At 61.3% G+C, this 19,247-nt stretch overlaps 2 protein-coding genes across 9 annotated transcripts in view; both read right to left on the bottom strand.

Annotated features, from left to right (window-relative positions):
* Window positions 1-2,595: 2,595 nt before the first annotated feature.
* STAC3 (SH3 and cysteine rich domain 3) lies at window positions 2,596-6,696 on the bottom strand. Of its 4 annotated transcripts, none has more exons than XM_056515008.1 (12): window positions 6,395-6,696; window positions 5,652-5,718; window positions 5,062-5,293; window positions 4,832-4,929; window positions 4,628-4,703; window positions 4,459-4,550; window positions 4,311-4,377; window positions 4,071-4,120; window positions 3,876-3,970; window positions 3,597-3,648; window positions 3,352-3,489; window positions 2,596-3,123 (listed from the first exon to the last, which is right to left on the bottom strand). In XM_056515008.1, the coding sequence occupies exons 2-12, from the start codon at window positions 5,715-5,717 to the stop codon at window positions 3,025-3,027; spliced, it is 1,065 nt and encodes a 354-aa protein (XP_056370983.1). In that variant the 5' UTR covers window position 5,718; window positions 6,395-6,696; the 3' UTR covers window positions 2,596-3,024. The 4 variants fall into 4 exon arrangements, with proteins under 4 accessions (XP_056370983.1, XP_056370981.1, XP_056370982.1 ...); XM_056515006.1 differs by having other exon boundaries at window positions 5,062-5,323; XM_056515007.1 differs by having other exon boundaries at window positions 5,062-5,320; window positions 6,395-6,695.
* Window positions 6,697-7,416: 720 nt separating this feature from the next.
* The window catches only part of R3HDM2 (R3H domain containing 2), a 39,327-nt gene continuing 27,496 nt past the window's right edge, over window positions 7,417-19,247 (bottom strand). For 3 of the 5 annotated variants that reach the window (XM_056514945.1, XM_056514947.1, XM_056514946.1), the window contains exons 13-23: window positions 17,295-17,452; window positions 14,698-14,940; window positions 14,078-14,204; window positions 13,467-13,702; window positions 13,073-13,227; window positions 12,016-12,116; window positions 11,114-11,283; window positions 10,893-11,037; window positions 10,716-10,816; window positions 9,691-9,775; window positions 7,423-8,103 (exon numbers count right to left, since the gene is read on the bottom strand). In XM_056514945.1, the coding sequence (XP_056370920.1) occupies window positions 7,757-8,103; window positions 9,691-9,775; window positions 10,716-10,816; window positions 10,893-11,037; window positions 11,114-11,283; window positions 12,016-12,116; window positions 13,073-13,227; window positions 13,467-13,702; window positions 14,078-14,204; window positions 14,698-14,940; window positions 17,295-17,452 (1,868 nt within the window). In that variant the 3' untranslated portion in view covers window positions 7,423-7,756. Of the gene's footprint in view, window positions 8,104-9,690; window positions 9,776-10,715; window positions 10,817-10,892; window positions 11,038-11,113; window positions 11,284-12,015; window positions 12,117-13,072; window positions 13,228-13,466; window positions 13,703-14,077; window positions 14,205-14,697; window positions 14,941-15,363; window positions 15,454-17,294; window positions 17,453-19,247 lie in introns of all 5 variants that reach the window. The other 2 variants (XM_056514948.1, XM_056514943.1) reach the window with 2 other exon arrangements.

Genomic DNA, 19,247 nt, shown 5'->3' on the forward strand with positions numbered 1-19,247 from the left:
ATTTATTTCCCTGCCTGGAGATGGAGAGCAAGCTCCGAGCGCTGCAGCTGCTGCTCCCTGTCCCCCCGTGCGCCCCAGAAAGGGGGTGCAGGAGGGGGTGTCCCCACCCGCGCATCCCCCAGCTGCTCCCCCGGGATGATGCATGGATCTGGCACGAGAGCGGTGGGATTTCAATTAATTCCTGGGCCTCGCAGACTCCTGACCTTTCACGGGATGCGGAGAGAAATGGAGGTGATTAATCTGGAGGTCAGGGGGGCTCCAGGCTGGATCCCTGCGAGTTCCGTGGGGTGGGATGGGGGCGACCCCTTCACCAGAGAGGAGCAGGGAGATGCTGAATGTCCCCACGCCGAGGGGGGGACAGGACAGGAGCACCAGGAATGGGAAAATAAGAAAAAAAAAAAACTAAAGTGCTCAGCAGCCATAACATGGGGGGTGGAAAATCCCATCTCAGCGCATCCAGTGACTCCCCACCTCTGGCTGCCCCCCACAACCCGGGAGCAGCGGGAGCTGGGATGTGAGGAGGGGGCTGCACATGGAGGGGTTGGGGCGCTTTTAATTCCCTATTAACCGCTGATCAATCCAATTAGCTGCTGGCTGTAATGAAGGGCAGCTGTTTGGCTGGGGCCGGCTCTGCCTCCCTCCCAAAATACATCCCAAAATACATCCCAAAATACATCCCAAACCTCATCCTACCCTGGCATCCCACCAGGAGCCGGCAGAGGAGGGGGCTGGGGGTGGGAGGCTGATAGAAGGTGTTTTACCCGATTTTCCAGCTGACTCTAATTAAGTTGTTCTCTTCAGCTGTTAAATTAGCCAGAGCCCCCCCCACTTCCCAGGGTGGTTCCCCCCCTTTCCCTCCCCACCGCCCAGATGCAGCAAATCAGCCGCTCACCCCCCCCCCCCGCCTCTCCCCCCCTCCCGCAGGGCTCCGCAAATAAATAAATAGACAATCCCGGGAAAATTAACCGTGTGAGGAGCCGCAAATGAGGTGGAAAATTTTAATGGTTCGGCATTTAAAGCTGTGTGACAGGAGGGGAGGGGAGAGGGAGGGAGGAGGGAGGTCAGTCCCGAGGATTGCCCCCGCTTCCCCCCCCTCGTTTCCATCATTCCCGGAGCGGCATCTCGGGTGTTTGGGGTGCTGGGAATGAGGGGAGACCCGCAGTGTGGGGGTCACACACCCCACGGCGGGGCTCCCTGTGCCCCCCAAAACCTCCTCAGCAGCCCCGGCCCCACCGGGTGGGGGGAACACGGGGACCCCTCCCCGCAATTCCATCCCCGGTACCGGGGTGGGGGCTGCCCCAAGAGCCGCCCGCCAGGGGGCGCCGCTGCCCTCCTAATTTGCATATTTTTGCATAACTTTGCATGTATTTGCATACAGCGGCGCCGCTCTGCGCGTCAGCAGCGCCCCCTCGCGGCGGAGCCGGGGAGAACAGGCCCCGCCCACCCGCCCGCCCGTCGCCGTGGTTACCGCTGACGTCACGGCGCCGTGACGTCACGGGCGCAGCCCGGGCACCTGTTGGTGGCGCGCTGCCCGCCCCCGCGCGCGCCAAGGTCTCGTCCTGTCCCGGCGGCGTCACCTGTTCCCCGCCGCCCCTATTCGGGCCCGGCCGGGCCCCGCGCCAGCCCCGAGCCAAGGGGGGGTCCTGGTGAGCCTCCCCCTCCGCTGGGGGCCACCGGCACCGCCACAGTGACCAGTGACCGACTATGGGCTACCGGGACTCCCACAGTGACCAGTGACCCACTGCGGGCCACCGGCACCCCCACAGTGACCAGTGACCGACTATGGGCTACCGGGACCCCCACAGTGACCAGTGACCTACTGGGGGCTACCGGCACCCCCACAGTGACCAGTGACAGGCTATGGGCTACCGGGACCCCCACAGTGACCAGTGACCGGCTATGGGCCACCGGCACCCCACAGTGACCAGTGACCGGCTATGGGCCACCGGCACCGCCACAGTGACCAGTGACCGGCTATGGGCCACCGGGACCCCCACAGTGACCAGTGACAGGCTATGGGCCACCGGGACCCCCACAGTGACCAGTGACCCACTGCGGGCCACTAACACCCCCACAGTGACCAGTGACCGACTATGGGCCACCGGCACCGCCGCAGTGACCAGTGATCCACTGGGGGCTATCGGGACCCCCACAGTGACCAGTGACCTACTGGGGGCTACCGGCACCGCCACAGTGACCAGTGACCGACTATGGGCCACCGGGACCCCCACAGTGACCACTGACCGACTGGGGGGCCACCGGCACCCCCACAGTGACCAGTGACAGGCTATGGGCTACCGGGACCGCCACAGTGACCAGTGACCGACTATGGGCTACCGGCACCCCCATAGTGACCAGTGACCGGCTATGGGCCACTGGCACCGCCACAGTGACCAGTGACCGGCTATGGGCCACCGGCACCCCCACAGTGACCAGTGACCGACTATGGGCTACCGGCACCCCCATAGTGACCAGTGACACCCCTCCCACCGCCTCCCCCCACTGGCCGCCATTGGCACCCCAACAGCGGCACCGATGCCCCCACTGTGACCCCCCAGAGTGCCCCCCCCATTAAATCCACACTGCAGAGCGGGGTGGGCACAGCCATGTATTGCCAAAACCGGGAGCAGCGGGGCAGGACCCCCCGACCCCCCCCCGCGGCAGCCAGTGTCCCCCACTCGGTCTGGGGGGGCTCCACAGCGGGTCTGGGGGTGCCCCCTGCTCGCATCCCGTGTCTCTGGGGCACCAAAACCTCCTGCCCCGCTCCTGGGGGGGACAACGATCCCCCAGGGACACCCCAGGGACCAGGAGCAGGAATGGGGGGGCCCTTCCCTGACCCCACACCTGTCCCGCAGCCAGGGGACCCCCCTCCCCCCAATCCCGGGGTCCTTCCACTCCCCATCCCGAGGGTCCCACGTCCCCATCCCCACCCCGCAGCCAGAGTCTCTGTTCCCCCATCCCGGGGGTCTCCGCCCCATCCCGGGGGTCTCTGCCCCATCCCGGGGTTCCCCCCCGCAGCCCCCCTCAGATCTCCTCCAGGAAGTCCACAGGGAACAGCCCCACTTTGCGGCCGGTGAAGACTTTGACGTAACCGTTCACCTCCTCCCCCTTCTGCACCACGATCTGGGGGCGAGACGGGATCGGGTGAGATCCCCCCGGGACCCCCCCAGAGCAGGGGGAACCCCCAGGAACCCCCCAGAGCAGGGGGAACCCCAGGAGTGGAGGGGTCGCTCTCACCCGGGGGGCTGGGGGAGGTGGGAAGTGGGGGGACGGTGATGCTGGTGATGGGATGGGGGGCTTGGAGGGGGGGCTGGGGGTCCCCGAATGTTGTTGGCTGGGGTCCCGTCTCACCTGATCCTTCTTGAGCGTGATCTGCCCGATCTCCCGGTTGCCCACGAAGGAACGCGTCACCTTGTGCACCCGCTCGCCCGCCCGCACCCGGATGATGAAATTCGGGGGGAAATATCCGACTTTCTCACCGATCTTCCCCTGGAAGGAGCAGTGGAGGAGTGTAGGGGGGGTTGGAGCCCATCGGGGGTCTCAGATCCCTTTCCCTGCAGGTTTGGGGGTCCCCCCTTGCTGTGCCGAGTGCTTACCCTCCACCACTCCTCGTTGGAGTCATCGACCACCGTGATCTTCTCCCCCGGCCTGGAGGGGAAGGAAGGGCAGTGAGAGGGGCAGGACCCCCAGGGAGACCCCCCAGGAAAATCAGAATCAGCTCCTCGAGCCCCGTGTCCGGCGTGGGACACGCAGCCCGTGGGCTCAGGGACACGCAGGTCCTGCACGGAGCAGCTCAGCCTTGGGAAATCCAGGATCAAGCATCAAGCCAAACCCCAAAATCTTTGGGAAAAGCCCGGGACGAGCTGGGAACTCACGGGAAGTCCAGGTCGTCCTTCTCCAGGGCTTTGAAGCGATAAAGTGCCACGAAATAGTGGGACTGCAGGAACGCCCCCGGCTGTGGCTTCTTGCTCTGGCGGGCACAGCGGGGTTGGCAGTCCCCGAGGACCCCGCGGGAGATCCCACGGGCTCAGCTCAGGGCTTTGGGGTGCGGGGCGGGGATGAGGGGGTACCTTGTCATCTGTTGGGCTCTTCTCAGCCTTCTTGTCCCCCTCGGAGGCACCTGGGAACCGGAGGAGGGGTCACAGCTCTGCGGGCGGCGCCTCCTCAGCCCATGCGGGGATGCAGCGAGAGCCCCAGGGCGGGGACACGAACTGGGGACCCCCTTTCTGCAGGGCAAACCCACCGAACGCAACCAGGGGGTCCCTCCCTGTCCCACGGGCTCAGCCCCCAGCCCTCGGCCCCGCGCTCACCACCCTCGGCTTTGCCCCCCACCGGCTTCGCGGCCTCCGACTCCTCGTCCATCATCGCAGCCAGGGGCTGGAAGGCAGAGAGAGCTCTCAGAGGGTGGGAATGGGGGGGCCGGGGGGTGAGTGGGGTGCAGCCCCACCCCACACTCACGTTCTTCTTGTCGTCCTGCCCCTTCTTGCGCTCCTTGTTGGCCATGATGACTCCCGTGCGCAGCGTCTCGAACACGGGATCGCTCCTGTTTGCTGGGGGGGGCAGGGGAATGGTGAGGGGGGGTCAGGGATGGGGACACCCCATGGCTGGGGACACCCAGGGGATTTACCGAGCTGGTCCTTGGTGCCGGCGTACTGCTGCTCGCTGTAGAGGGGGGAGCTGTACGCCCGGCGGAACCCGGGTGGCTGCGGGGACAGAGCGGGGGTCACAGCATCAGCCACCCCCCGGAGCCACCTGCAGAGCTGGGGGGACCCCGGGGTCCCCTCAGAGCCAGGAAATGGCAGCGGTGGTGGCACCTGGGGGCGACACTCACGATCTTGCCGAAGCAGCGCTGCATCTCCACGTAGGACTGGCAGTGGTGGTGGATGTTTGTTTTGCAGTTCTTGCACCTCAGGCCAAATTTGTTGTTGACTGGCAGTGGAGGGGGGTGGAAAGCAGAGGGAATGTGACACTGCAGCTGTGAAACGGCCCGGACGGAGCCCTGAGCAGCCTTGGCCCCCAGCCCCAGCCCTGCCCACGGCCCCCGGCCCCCTCAGGACTCACGGACGATCATGCGGGCACAAACATCGCAGAATTTGGGCTTTTTGAAGTAATGATCTTTGAACTTGTGAGGTTTGTCATTAACAAGTTTCTCGGGTTCGGGAGGGGGTTCGGGCTCCTCCTCCTCTTCCTCCTCCTCCTCATCCTCGTAGATGTAGAAGATGGGTCCCCCCGAGGGGCTGACCAGCTCCCCGTTGGGCTGCGGCTCCGGCGCCGGCTCCTCCTTGGGCTTTCGCTGGAAAAGTTGTTTCAGCTTCTGCAGCTGCTGGGGCAGGAGAGGAGGCTGGTGTGGCAGTGTGGGGGAGGCAGGAGGGCAGAGACCCCGTGCCCGGCTCCTCGCCCCCAGCGATCCCCTCCACAAGCGGGGGAAGACTCCAGGAACTCTCTGAAGATGGGGACCTTCCTCCCAGCCCCGTGAAGTCTCCACAAAGAAAGAAACTCTAGTTCCTGAGCGCCTCAAGGATGGGGGCATTCCCGGGAAATGCCAAACTGGGAATTGCCCCCAACACCCGGCTGGATCAGGGTCCCACCTGATGCTGATAGAGAGGGGGCTGCCCCCACCCACCCAAACTGCCCTGTGGGCACCCACTTACCCGGCTCTTGGGTTTCCCACCTGAAGCAGGTGAAGCTGGCGGCTCTGGCACTTCCTTCTCCGTCATGCTGCAAGGCGAAGAGACAGAGACGGCGTCGGCTGGGGCGGGAGCCCGGCATGGCTGGAGCGGTCAGTGCTGGGTGGGCAGTGCCCCCCGTCCCCTGCCCGTGCTGCAGCCCCGGTCCTGGTTCTGCCAGGGGAACCCCCGGGGTCGCTCCCACCGCCCATCCCGCAGCCCCTGGCCCGGCTCAGTTTGGGGGAGCCCCAGGGCCAGGGCTGGCTCAGTTTCGGGGAGCCCCAGGGCCAGGGCTGGAGCAGGTCGGTGCCCAGCCCAGAGCGTGGCACATCCTCAGCTGGCTCAGGTGCCAAGCGCTGTGAGCCAGCCCTGGGCTATCTCCGCACGTGCCCACCTCAGCCTGGGTATCTCCATCTCACCGCGAAGCTGTGCCACCCCCGGTCCCTCAGATGAGCACACGGGGACACTGACGGGCATCACCCACCGGGGCACGACCTGCTCCCGCATCCCCCAAACCATCCCGGTGCCGCCTCCCACAGCTCTCCCACCCAGCAGCGCTTCCACCCAGATCTCGCTATTTTTGGTGATGCGCCCCCCCCAAACCCCTCCAGCCCCGGGGGGGAACCAGCCAGGAAAACCATCAGCAAAGGGAACGGGGAGCGCTGGGCTGGGGGCACCGCGGGAACGGGGCACGGCCAGCGCAAGGGGGGCACACCCGGGGCACTTACCCTGGTTTTGGAGGTGTCCCCCTGCGCTGGAGAAGCCCCCGAAGGGCGGCCGGTGGCGGGGCCCCGCTGCGGTGGCCGGAGGAGTGACAGGGCAGAGGGGGACGACAGCTGAGCGGCGGCGGGGCTGACGCCGGGAAATTGGAGCCCCGGCGTGCGGCGGGCGGAGGAGCCACCGGCTATTTGCGTTGGTGGTTGCTGGGCGTGCCAGGCCCCCCCAGCCTGGCCCGGGACAAAGAAGGAACCGGGCACAGAGAGAGCTCCAGGAATCGGGCACACGGAGGGTTCCAGGAGCCGGGCACACCAAAGGCTCCAGCTCAGGGTCTGCGCGGTGCTGGGGGCTCAGCGGGCACAGGGCGGGAGTGGCTGCCTGGGAGCCTCGGGCACCAAATCCTGCTGGCCCAGGGATGGCAGGAGGGGATCCCCTCCTGCTGGGCTGCCCGTGGCCAGGGACAGGCACCCAGGGGCCCTCAGGTCCCTGCCTGGCTGAGGGTGGCAGCGAGGTGGGAGTGGGCACAAGCCTGGGGTTGGAGCCCCCCCTTTCCTGGCAGCTCTTACCTGTCCAGCTGCACCTGCTCAGGAAGGTTGGGAGCATCATCCCACTATGCCAGAGGCTCTGGCTGTGCCACCCCAAATCCTGTCCCCACCTGCACTGCCAGCCCCAGGTGCTGCTCCTGTCAGCAGGAATACTGAAAATTTCCTGGCAGGGCACACACAGCTGGGGCTACTCCTCACCCTCATTCCTGCCCTGGAATTCCCCAGCTGGATGGGGCTGGCAGCTGGGAACAGGCCAGGCTGTCAACATCTGTCAGGGGAGTGCAGCCCCAATCCAAATGCTCTGATCCCAGCCTGGGATCCCAGTTTGGGCTTGCAGCCCTTGGACATGCCAAGCTCAGGGGCAGGACTGGGCAGATCATCCCTGCCAGTGTCCCCTCACCCCACTGAGGCAGCACATCCCTGGCACTGACAAAATGGGAAGTTACATTCAAGTGATGGACAATTTTCCTTTTTTTTTTTTTTTATTTAAAAACAACCCCCCAAATAAAATAAAACAAAACAAAACAAAAAAATTCCCCTCCCCACTCCCCCCCCCCAGCAAAATAATAATCCGATTAAATAAAATGTGCAGTGAACATACCAATCAACACCTGTATGTGCGGTCCAACACAGTGCTTAAACAAAACCAGAGACACAGGGCAGGGGGGGCGGGCACGGGAGTCACTCCAAAAAAATAATAATAATTAAAAAAAAAAAAAAAAATCAACTTCTCGTCTCTTAATTATGTTCATATAAATATATCAAGGAAGGAGGGTGAGAGGAAGGGAAGGTGGGAGGAGAGGAGGCCCGGGGGATGCCACGGGAGCCCTACTGGGAGCTGGCCCGCTCCAGCACCCGCAGGTCGTAGTTCTTTTTGGCCACGCGCAGCTTGAAGCGGCTGAGGGAGTTGTTGAGGCGGAGGGAGGCGTTCTGGGCCGCCAGGGGGCTGGGGAACACGGCCACGATGGTGTATAAGGCAGCCAGGTCGCCGTGCCGGCCGTTCTCGGCGCTCCCGCTGTTGTCCCCGCCGCCGCCCCCGTCCCCGCGGCGCCCCTGAGTCTCTTTGAGCCACTGGATTTTGGCACCGGCCATGGCGAGCTGGGTGAAGAGCTTGTCAGCCTCTGTCCGTGTGATGCCCTCGGGCAGGTCTGTCACCTCCAGCACCCGGCCCAGCACTGCGGGGAAGGAGCCGCTGTCAGCGGAGCCGCCCTGGCCCCGGGCTGGAGCTGCCAAACAATCTATTCTTCCAAGCAATCCCTTCCCCTCCGAAGCAGCCCCACCTGCTCCCTGCAATGCCCCATCCCAGTCCCTTCCTGTGCCCACACACGCAGGAGATGTTGGTTTGATTTCCCAGCGTCCCACAGCTCAGGGACACCAAGTCTTGCTGGCTCTGCCCTGGTTTCCTGTCCCAAACCTCAGTACCAGGACTGGAGCCAACCCCAGGCTCCCATCCTGACCCGGGAGGGAGAATGGCTGCACCCACGGAGGATGGTGGCACGGGCTGTGTCCTGCCTGCTGGTACCCAGACCCTCTGCAGCTCCTGGTTCTTTCCTACTCCAGCCCTGTGCTCCCCACACCCCTCTGCAGCTAATGGTGCCTGCCCAGTGATTTTCAAATCTCTCTGCAGCTCCTGGCTCTGACTTTTGTCCCTGCCCAGTGGCGAAACACTTCTGCAGTTCCTGGTTCTCCCCTATTCCTGCCCCATGGCCCCCAAATCTCTCTGCAGCTCCTGGTTCTTTCCTATTCCAGCCCTGTGGTCCCAAATCTCTGCAGCTCCTGGCTCCAGCCCTGTGCTCCCCAAACCCCTCTGCAGCTCCTGGTTCTTTCCTATTCCAGCCCTGTGGTCCCAAATCTCTGCAGCTCCTGGTTCTCCCTTATTCCTGCCCCAAAACCCCCAAATCTCTCTGCAGCTCCTGGCTTCAACCCTGTGCTTCCCAAACCCCTCTGCAGCTCCTGGCCCTTGCCCCATGGCCCCCAAATCTCTCTGCAGCTCCTGGTTCTTTCCTATTCCAGCCCTGTGCTCCCCAAATCTCTGCAGCTCCTGTTTCTCCCCTATTCCTGCCCCATGCCCCCCAAATCTCTGCAGCTCCTGGCCCCAGCCCTGCAGGGCTCCAGGCTCAGCAGAGCTGCTGCAGGGATTCTTTGCTAATATTAACGTGGCACGTAGGGACCATGCCAGGGCTGGGGGACAGGCAGCTCTTAAAGGGCCCCAGCCAGCAGCTGCTGGTGACACTGAGGGGACACAAGGGACAAGGCTGAGGCCCCCAGAGGGTCAGTGAGGGCTGTGGGTCCCTCCCTTGGGAACATGGGCAGAGAAATGATTCACTGAACCCCCAGAGCCACCCTGGGAGATCCCAAATGTCACAGATGAGTCACTGAACCCCCAGAGCCCCTGGGAAAGGGCAGCAGGGATGGGAAGAGTGACCTGGGAATGAGATCTCAGTCTGGACACACATTCTGCTGATAAAGAGGAATAAACTGCCACTTTTCCACCCTCTGAGAGGCAGGAACAGCACCCAGTGTTCTCCTCGGGGGTTTTACTCCCTGCTCACCCCCAGGGCACAGCAGGATCTGCTGCACCCCAGGACTCACCTGGGCTGGGGGTGTCTGTGGGTGTGGGGAGGAGGGACGGGCAGGAACCACTCCCCAGAACCAGCATGGGGCTCATGGGATGCTGGTGAGACCAGGGATGGCACCTGGAGTCCCCAACACCCATTTGTGGGGACAGCAGGGAGCAAAGGGGGCTCCAGGGGGTCACTTGCCTACGTCACTTGTCCCCAGGTCGGTGGACGCTGATTTCAGGGCTTGTCTCTTGCTCCTGTTGCCGTGTTTCATTCCAGCCTGGCCCTGGAGGGAGAGCAAGGGGGGCCCTGTGTCACCTCAGGGACAGTGTGTCACCTCAGGACCCTGTGTCACCTCAGGGGGCACTGTGTCACCTCAGGGGCACTGTGTCACCTCAGGGGGCCCTGTGTCACCTCAGGGACAGTGTGTCACCTCAGGGGGCACTGTGTCACCTCAGGACCCTGTGTCACCTCAGGGGGCACTGTGTCACCTCAGGAGCACTGTGTCACCTCAGGGACAGTGTGTCACCTCAAGGGACAGTGTCACCTCAGGGGGCACTGTGTCACCTCAGGACCCTGTGTCACCTCAGGGCACTGTGTCACCTCAGGGACAGTGTGTCACCTCAGGGACCCTGTGTCACCTCAGGGCACTGTGTCACCTCAGGGACAGTGTGTCACCTCAGGGGGCACTGTGTCACCTCAGGACCCTGTGTCACCTCAGGGACCCTGTGTCACCTCAGGGCACTGTGTCACCTCAGGGACAGTGTGTCACCTCAGGGACAGTGTGTCACCTCAGGACCCTGTGTCACCTCAGGGACCCTGTGTCACCTCAGGGGGCACTGTGTCACCTCAAGGCACTGTGTCACCTCAGGGACCCTGTGTCACCTCAGGACCCTGTGTCACCTCAGGGCACTGTGTCACTTCAGGAGCACTGTGTCACCTCAGGGACCCTGTGTCACCTCAGGGCACTGTGTCACCTCAGGGACAGTGTGTCACCTCAGGGACAGTGTGTCACCTCAGGAGCACTGTGTCACCTCAGGGGGCACTGTGTCACCTCAAGGCACTGTGTCACCTCAGGGGACCCTGTGTCACCTCAGGGACCCTGTGTCACCTCAGGGGGCACTGTGTCACCTCAGGGGACCCTGTGTCACCTCAGGGGACCCTGTGTCACCTCAGGACCCTGTGTCACCTCAAGGGCACTGGGAAGGATGCTGGGCTGGCTGTACCTGGTGTCCTGTGTAGCTGGGCTGGTTGTGCAGCAGAGGTGGGGGACACAGGGACAGGTTGTACTGCAGAGGTTGGCCCAGCAGCGAGTACCTGCCGTCACCTGCAGAGGAGCTCAGGTTTATGGGATGCCAGGGGGGTCCCAGCGCTGCTGGGGGTCCCCAGACCCCTCCCCTTACCTTGTGCTGGCCCCATGGGCCGGGGGAACTGTGTGAGGACGGGGAGGGGGCTCAGCCCCGGGCACACGCTGCTCAGGTTGGTGATGGGCGACGGCGTCGGGGACTGCGTGGGGGACGTGATGGGGCTGCTCAGCTGAGTGCTGGCCTGGGGGGACAGTGACACTGTCAGACACCCCCCGTGCCTGTCACCACCCCCAGACCCCTGCCAGCCCCCCCAGTACCTGAGCACTGCTGTCAGGGCTGTAGAGCTCTCCTGGTTTCTGCCCCCGCTGCTCCAGGCTGTAGTACTTACAGTGGCTCCACTGCACCACGGGGGGGTTCTGGGGGGCCTGGGGGCCGTTGGGGACATTCAGCTGCATCACCACCACACCAGGGCCTGAGGGGGACACCCCTGGGGACAGACACACAGCTGTGGGACACAGAGCACCTGCCTGTCCCTGCCACTGCAGTCCCACTCTGGACCTTCCCCTCTGCCACTCATGACTTTCACAGGCTGGAAAAACCCACCAGGACCCTCTGGGGATTCCCCTCTGATAGCAAAGGTTACATGGGAATGCTGGTGTTTAATCCAGGAGAAATGGGAGCACTGGGCCAAGCTGATGGATGGCAGCTCCACAAAGCTCCAGGTACTGATCCAGGTACAGACCCAGGCACAGACCCAGGCACAGACCCAGGTACTGATCCAGGTACTGATCCAGGCACAGACCCAGGTACAGACCCAGGTACTGATCCAGGTACAGACCCAGGCACAGACCCAGGCACAGACCCAGGTACTGATCCAGGCACAGACCCAGGTACTGATCCAGGCACAGAACTCCTCAGATCCTGCACTCACCAGCTCCAGTCCTCCATCTTCCCAGTGCAGTTTCTGCACCAGCTCACTCAGTCCCAGCAGGAATCCCCAAGCTCCCACCTGCAGCTCCTCCTGTTCCTACCAACCCACAGCCCCACAGCTCCCTCCAGCCCACTGCCCCCACAGCAGGGAGATGTCAGTGCCACACCCTGATCATTCCCAAACAAAGCCCTTGCACAGAAGCTGCCAGACTTGGCTGGGAAGTGGCTGCTCCACAAACCATGATGCCACCTGTGGGGTCAATGCCAGCCCTCCTGTGGCCCCTGGTACCTGAATACTGCTGCTGCATCTGGGGGGGGCTGCAGGGTGCTGGGGACTGTGGCATCTGGTACTGCTCAGAGCCAGGAGGCTGCAGGAACCCCACGGATGGGCTGTGGAGAGAGAGGGCTCAGGTGAGGATGGGGATGGGGAGGAAGAGCCAGGACATCTGCACAGGTTATTCCCAGTTATATTAGATTTATTGAACACACAGGAGCCTCTGGAAAGGGCTGGGCATACAGGAGCTTGGCATGTTGGTGGCCAGGAAGTCTGACCAAGAGAGCCAGGAATTGAAAAGCTCAGGGAGGAGCAGCACTTGTGGTACCCACCCAGCTCCAGGCACAGGAGCAGGGTGCTCCCCACTGACAGGATCCTCCTGGAACCACCATGAACCACCAAACACCATCACAGGACCACCATGAATCACCATGAACCACCAAACACCATCACAGGATCAGCATGAACCACCATGAACCACCAAACACCATCACAGGACCACATGGAACCACCAAACACCATCACAGGATCACCATGAACCACCAAAGAGCACCATGCATGGACCACCATGAACCACCAAACACCATCACAGGAGTCAGCATGAACCACCAAACACCATCACAGGAGCCACCATGAACCACCAAACACCATCACAGGACCACCATGAACCACCAAACACCATCACAGGATCATCATGAACCACCAAACACCATCACAGGACCACCATGAACAACCAAACACCATCACAGGATCATCATGAACCACCAAACACCATCACAGGACCACCATGGAACCACCAAACACCATCACAGGATCACCATGAACCACCAAACACCATCACAGGAACCACCATGGAACCACCAAACACCATCACAGGAGCCACCATGGAACCACCAAACACCATCACAGGATCACCATGAACCACCAAAGAGAACCATGCAATCTCTCAAACTGGAAGGAACCCACAAGGACACAGGAACCCACAGGGACCATCAGGGCTGACTCCTGGCCCTGCTGGACACCCCAAGCCCCCCACTGTGGGCACAGCCCCCCATCTCTGCTGCAGCTTTACCTGGTGCCATTCTGCTGGGCAGTGGGGATGACACTGTAGTAGATGGGGACCCCTCCAGCCTGGAGCCCCCCCTGCACAGACTGGCTGGCTGGCACAAGCACAGGCTGCTGGAAGGGCTGCTGGACCACGTTCTGGGACTCACTGGCCATGGGAACCTGCCAGGGAGGAAAGCAGTAACAGGGAACAGGGTGAAGAAATTCCAGCTTTGTTTTTTCTTACAGCCCAGGGCATCCTTATCCCCCCCAGGTGTGTCCCACAGATCCCCACATGGGTGTGCCCTCCCCAGGCACACCCTGGTACCAATCCCCACTTCCGGGGACAGGAGCAGGGCTCATCCTGCCCAGCCAGGGTCCCTCCCAGCCCCCCACCCTGGGCAGCAGCAGCTTGTGCCCACCTGGTAGGAAGGCAGTGGTGTGTACTGGACCATCAGACCTTGCATCTGGCCCCCCATGTTGTTCCTCTGGTTGCTGAGGAGCCCGGGGGGCTGTGCCTGCTGCACCCCCATCACGTTCTGCAGCTGGCCCCCCATGTTGTTCCTCTGGCTGTTGAGGAGCCCGGGGGGCTGTGCCTGCTGCACCCCCACCACACCTTGGTATGTTTGCTGCTGGTTGGACATCATTGGCTGTAAACCTGCCAGAACAGGGGTTCAGTGGAGCAGCTTCCCACAGGGACACAGGAAACAGCCCCAGATTTAGGATTTAGGGTCTGGCCTCCTGCTAGAGTGGGGAAAGGGTTTCCCTTAGAGCAGATGCAAACACACCAAAGAGAAGCTTTAAATTGCCCTGGAAGCTTAAACCCACCCCATGCCCTCCCCCAGCAAGCTCAGAGGAAGGGGGGAAGGACAGAACAGCCTCTGCAGACAGAGGAACCCCAGCTCCCCAGCCAAGAGGGGCTCCAGCAAAGAGTGGGAGACTGGCAAGAGCAACCTGGCCCCAGACAGCAGATGGGAGATCTCTGGAGCCCAGGAAAGGGAAAAGCTGCCCCTGCCCCCTGTGCACCCCTTACCTGGCTGCTGGGACTGCTGGGGGAGCTGCTGGGGGCGCTGGGAGCTGTAGGCCACTGGGTGACTGAGGGGTCGGTATTGCTGGCTGGAGCTCGGGTACTGCCCGGGGGGGAAGTAAGAAACCTGAATCTAGCAGAGGCAAGAAAACCCAGGGGTGAGGACACAGCAGGGAGCAGGACTAAGAAAGCTGATCCCCCAGGACCAGTTTTCTCTCTCACCTGGCCTGGCTGCTGCTGAAGGGAACCACCCAGGGCTTTGGCTCTGGCTCCTCGGGGAGCCCTTCCTACGCCTCCCAGCCTCATCCTCCTCCAAGCCTTTCCCAGCACAGTAGTGCAAGAGCTCAGGGGACAATCCTAGAGGTCCTAAAGCCCTGCAGGACCCCAAAGAGAGCTTAGAGGTGTCAGCCCTGTCCCTCCCTCACTGCTGAGAGCCAGGAGTGGCCCAGGGATTCCAGGAAGGAGCCCCAAAGGAAGAGCTCAGAGGGACACGGGATCATCCTGTGCCTAACTGAGGAGTGTGAGACTCCATGCATGGGGCAACAGAAAAAAAAAAAACCAAAAGGGTCCCAGTCCCCAGCAGCCCCTGGCCTGGCAGCTCTGGGGATGTCCCCTGGTGTCCTTACTTGCTGGGGAGGCTGAATGTAGCCCTGGGGCTGCAGCACCTGCTGGGTGGGGGCCGTGTGCCCCGAGGCCGAGTAGCTGGAGGTGGGGATGGGCTGCCCAGGGCTCGCCATGATGAATCCTGGCTGCTGAGGGTGCTGGGAGATGAGGGACGACTGGAACATCGCCGAGGAGGGATCTGGAGCCTCGGTGGAGCCCTGCCTGCTGAGGCTGATCTGCCCAAAGGGGCTGCTGAGCTCGTCGGCCTGGGTGGGACAGGGGAGGATGGATGGATGGAGGCACAGCAGGCAGGACACAGCTCTGCTGGGAGATGCAGAGCTCCTCCCAAAAAGCCCCCAGACATGAGGCACAGAGGCAGAGCAGGGCAGGGGGACATGCGAGCTGAGGGGTCCCACGCAGGCAGGGGGGGCTCAGCCCACGGGGGGGACACCATTCCCCACAGACCCCCGTGCACACAACACAGGGGCTTGGCTGAGCCCTCAGGCATTGCTGGGGAGCTCTGGGCTGGCACTTGGCTCTTTCCAAAACCACCTCTCCAGCAGGGGTGACCCCTGAATCCCAGCCCCGGGGGGTGGTGTCCAGGACATACCTGATCAGCACAAGCTCACACAACACAAACACAGCACAGAGCACAACAGACAGTGCAGAAGAGGAACTGGGGTTTGTACCAGGTTGTACTGCTGGGGTGGAGAGACTGGCAAGAGGACTTGGGGGCAGGAGCTTGGAGAGTACGGAACGGGCTGGAGCGCCGGGAGCGGCTACGGGCAGAGAGGGGAGAGGGGGGAAGGAGGGAGAGGGAGAAAGGGAATGGGAAAAGGAATGGGGAAAGGAAAAAGGGGAAAAGGGAAAGGGGAGAGGGAGAAAGGGAATGGGAAAAGGAATGGGGAAAGGGGAAAGGGGAAAGGGGAAAGGGAAAAGGGGAAAAAGGAAAGGGGAATGGGGAATGGGGAAAGGGGAAAGGGGAAAGGGGAAAGGGGAAAGAGAGGAGGAGTAGAAGGAAGGAGAAGGAAGGAGAAGGAAGGAGGAGGAAGGAGGAGGAAGGAGGAGGAAGGAGGAGGAAGGAGGAGGAAGGAGGAGGAAGGAGGAGGAAGGAGGAGGAAGGAGGAGGATGGAAAAGGAAGGAAAAGGAAGGAAAAGGAAGGAAAAGGAAGGAAAAGGAAGGAAAAGGAAGGAAAAGGAAGGAAAAGGAAGGAAAAGGAAGGAAAAGGAAGGAAAAGGAAGGAAGGAGAGAAAGAAGGAACAACAAGGTTAGTCAAGTGAGCCAACTGCAAACAGAGGGGTGTTGCAGGGGGTTGGGAAGCACAGAAACCATTCCAGGGCAGCATCCATCCCATCAGACACAGCCCAGCTGAGGCTCTGAGGAGCTGGGGAGGAGTGACTGCCCCAGAGCAGCTCCTGCCTGGCAGGAAGGGTGACACAAGTTCCCCAGGGCAGCAGCACAGCCCTCGTGTCCCTCCTGGTTCCAGCACTCCCTACAGCTCTCCCTGGCCATCCCTGCACACTCACCTTCCACAGGGACCCCAACTCTGTCACCTGGAGCAGTGTGTGACAGCCCCTAAACCCACATGCTGTGCTTTGGGCACTGACCCAGTGATGGGGGTTTGATCCTTTCATTTGACCTTTGGTGGCACAGAAGGGACAAGGACATGGGACTGTGCATTTCCAGACCCTTCAACAGTCAAACACCTGAAATCAGTTTTTCCAGGACCTCAAGCCCAGCACATCCCAGTGATCCTGCATGAGATCCCAGCCAGGACTGTGCTGTCCAGCTCCAGATTGACACCCCAGAGGGGACAGCTCATTCCTTGAGGGCCAGAATCCTCCACAAGCAGATCCACAGCCCTGGAACCACCCCAAGAAGTGCCAGCTCCCCCCTCCTACAGCCAGCAAGGAGCTGCTCCTGTCACCTGCAGCAATAAAAACTTTTCCAGGAGGTTCTTCCCCCCTCTCAGTCCAGTCTGGTGAAAACACTGAGAATCATGGAAGGTTGGAAGGGACCTCAGAAGAAAACCTGGCCCAGCTTTTCATGGGATGATTGTCCCTGCCCTGCTGATCTTGAACCCCTCCAGTGTAACTCCAGGAGCTCTTTGCTGCAGAGTGAGCCCAAGGTGATGCCAGAGGAGCCCCTGGGCAGGCTGAGATCCAGCAGGGACAGGAAGGTGCCAGGGATACCCCCATACACATGGATTGCCCCCCAAACCCCACACTGGGATGTTCCCACCCCATCCCCACTCCTGCAGCAGGACAGGTCACAGCCTGAGGAGCAGAACAAAAACCCAGGAATGTCACCCATGGGTGCTTCCCATGGGTTCCTGGGACATGGAACATCCCTTGGATTCAGCTCAGAGAACACACCCAGCCTTGCTCCAGGTCTGGGGAGCTCAAATCCAACAACACCCATTCAGGATGCTCCTGAGGGGAACTGGTCCCAGTTTGCCACCCACCCAAGGGCTGTGGAGCCTTTTCCAGGGGAGCAGAGCTGGGATACCCACACAACCACTCAGGGCACAGCAAAGCCAAACCTTCCCCTGCTCTGCCACAAACGTGGGAACCCCCAAAGGCAGAGAAGCCCAGGGTTGCTCTGGGCTGTGGGACTCACCTGGGACATGATGGGGCTGCTCATGGCTGGCTGCTGCTGGGCTGGGGGCAGCCCAGGGGCCTGGGGGGGCGGCTGTGGGGCCGAGCAGGGCAGGAGGCCACGGCTGGGCTGCGAGGATGGGGGCTGGCTGCAAGCCTCAGGGGCACCCAGCACCAAACCTGCAACACAGAGAGCCATGGAGGGCTGGGCCACCAAGGAGTCCTGTCCCACTGCAGCTCCCAGGGGGACAAACAGGCTGAGCTTGTCTCTCTCCAGTGGGTTGGAGCTCCCTCCTGTCTGTCCATGGCCAGGTGCACACACTGAGCCTCCAGAGCTCATCCTGGCAGTCCTGATGCAGCCTCTTCACCCAAACCAGGGGTTTTTGGGATCCCAAAAGCAGGGAGCAGCAGAGTGAGATTCCACTCCACAGCCTCACAGAGCCCCTCTTCTCCCAGGAACAGGCTGGGAGATGGCAGGGTTAGGAAAGCAAAGGGCTGAAAGCAATCCCTCCCCATGGCAGAAAGGCACAATGCTGGCACCCAGCTGGGAAGTGTCTCCTCAGTATTCCAGTCTCACTTTCTGAAATAAAAGGGTTGTGCAACCATTGCTCAATGCCCAGTAGCTGCTGTTTAACCAATTCTGCCTCTGATCTCCCACATTTCCACAGCTGCTCTCCAGGGATTCTGCTGAGGAGCTCTGTCAGCAGCCAAGGAGGGAATAATTCCACTGCCAGCTGCTCAGGGACTGGGTGGGAAAAGAGCCCCAGAGTCCCAAGCACTCCCACCCCCATGGAATAAACATGAGGATATAAAAAAAGGTGGGTTTTGTGTTTTTTCAAGTGACAATTCCTTTGCAATTTTTCTTCCCTTTCTCCCAAGATGTTTTTAATCACTTGCCATTACATAAAGCCTGGAAAGTGACTGTTCTGATCCCAGGGGGGACCTGGAGGGGAAATTACAGGAAGAGCCAAGAGGCAGCTTCTCTCTCTCTGCTCAGCACATGCTGGGACAGATCTCCCAGTGCTCCCAGCACTCCCTGAATCAGTGCTGGAGGTGGCACAGGACTGGGAAGGGAGCAGGACCCCAGGAGCACCGTGGGCACCTCTGAGCTGGGAGATGAAGGTGTGGCCTCAAAGCCAGGCTGGGTGCTGGATCCAGCCAGGAAAGATTCTTGTTATTGCCTGCAAGCACCAACCTGCCTCTCCTGCCCATAAAAATGCTGATTCCAAGGGTTTGGGACCTGCTGCTGACCAGTGGGAACAGAGCACAGTGAGACAACACCTGTCCTGGGATTAAATGGGACTAAAACCTGGGCTGCCTCCTCCACAAACACCTTCCAGGTGTTTCAAGCTGCTTGAAAATCAAAGATCCTGCTCCTCCCTGTGCCCACCCAGCACCTACATCCCTTGGGAAGTCACAGAACACTGTGACAGCCCAGGGAACATCCCCTGTGCTCTGATGGATGGGGAAGGACTGAGCTGAGGCAGCAGAGACACTTGGGTTCCTAATTCCCTTTGCCTTCAGCCAAATGCTCTTGGCTCCCAGCAGCTCTGGAGCTCAAGGCTGCTGTTTGCTGAGCAGTTCAGTGAATCACTGAGAGAACATTGTGGGCAGATCCCAATTACAGAGCCCTTGACAAGGTAACTGCTTGGCTGGTGGGTGAGACTTTTCCTCTTTGGAAAGCAAAACACAGAGCCAGGAGGTTCATCCTGAGCATCCTCAGGGGTGGGAGAGATTTTGGGAGCAGAAGGGAATGGCAGCACAACTTGGGGCACAGCAGAGGAGAGAAAACAGCACAAGCTGGGAATCTGAGCTGGGAGCAAACTGTGTCCTTTGCCCCAGGTAACTCTGCTGAAGGGATGGGAAAGGTGGTGGTGAGTTCTGAGCAAGTGGTGATGAACCAGGTGGCACAACCAGGTGGCACATCCACACCAGGGCACTGAGATCCTGGTGCCACCCAGGCCCTGTTTCAACC

This window comes from Oenanthe melanoleuca, linkage group LGE22, assembly GCF_029582105.1.
Source record: "Oenanthe melanoleuca isolate GR-GAL-2019-014 linkage group LGE22, OMel1.0, whole genome shotgun sequence".
Lineage (NCBI taxonomy): Eukaryota > Metazoa > Chordata > Aves > Passeriformes > Muscicapidae > Oenanthe > Oenanthe melanoleuca.

Coding starts and splice junctions, on each gene's coding strand:
- STAC3 (XM_056515006.1), bottom strand. CDS start 5,717: ATGACGGAGAAGGAAGTGCCAGAGCCGCCAGCTTCACCTGCTTCAGGT. Junction 4,704..4,831: donor AGCGCTGCTTCGGCAAGATC/GTGAGTGTCGCC, acceptor CTGTCCCCGCAG/CCACCCGGGTTCCGCCGGGC. Junction 4,378..4,458: donor GGCAGGACGACAAGAAGAAC/GTGAGTGTGGGG, acceptor TCTGCCTTCCAG/CCCCTGGCTGCGATGATGGA.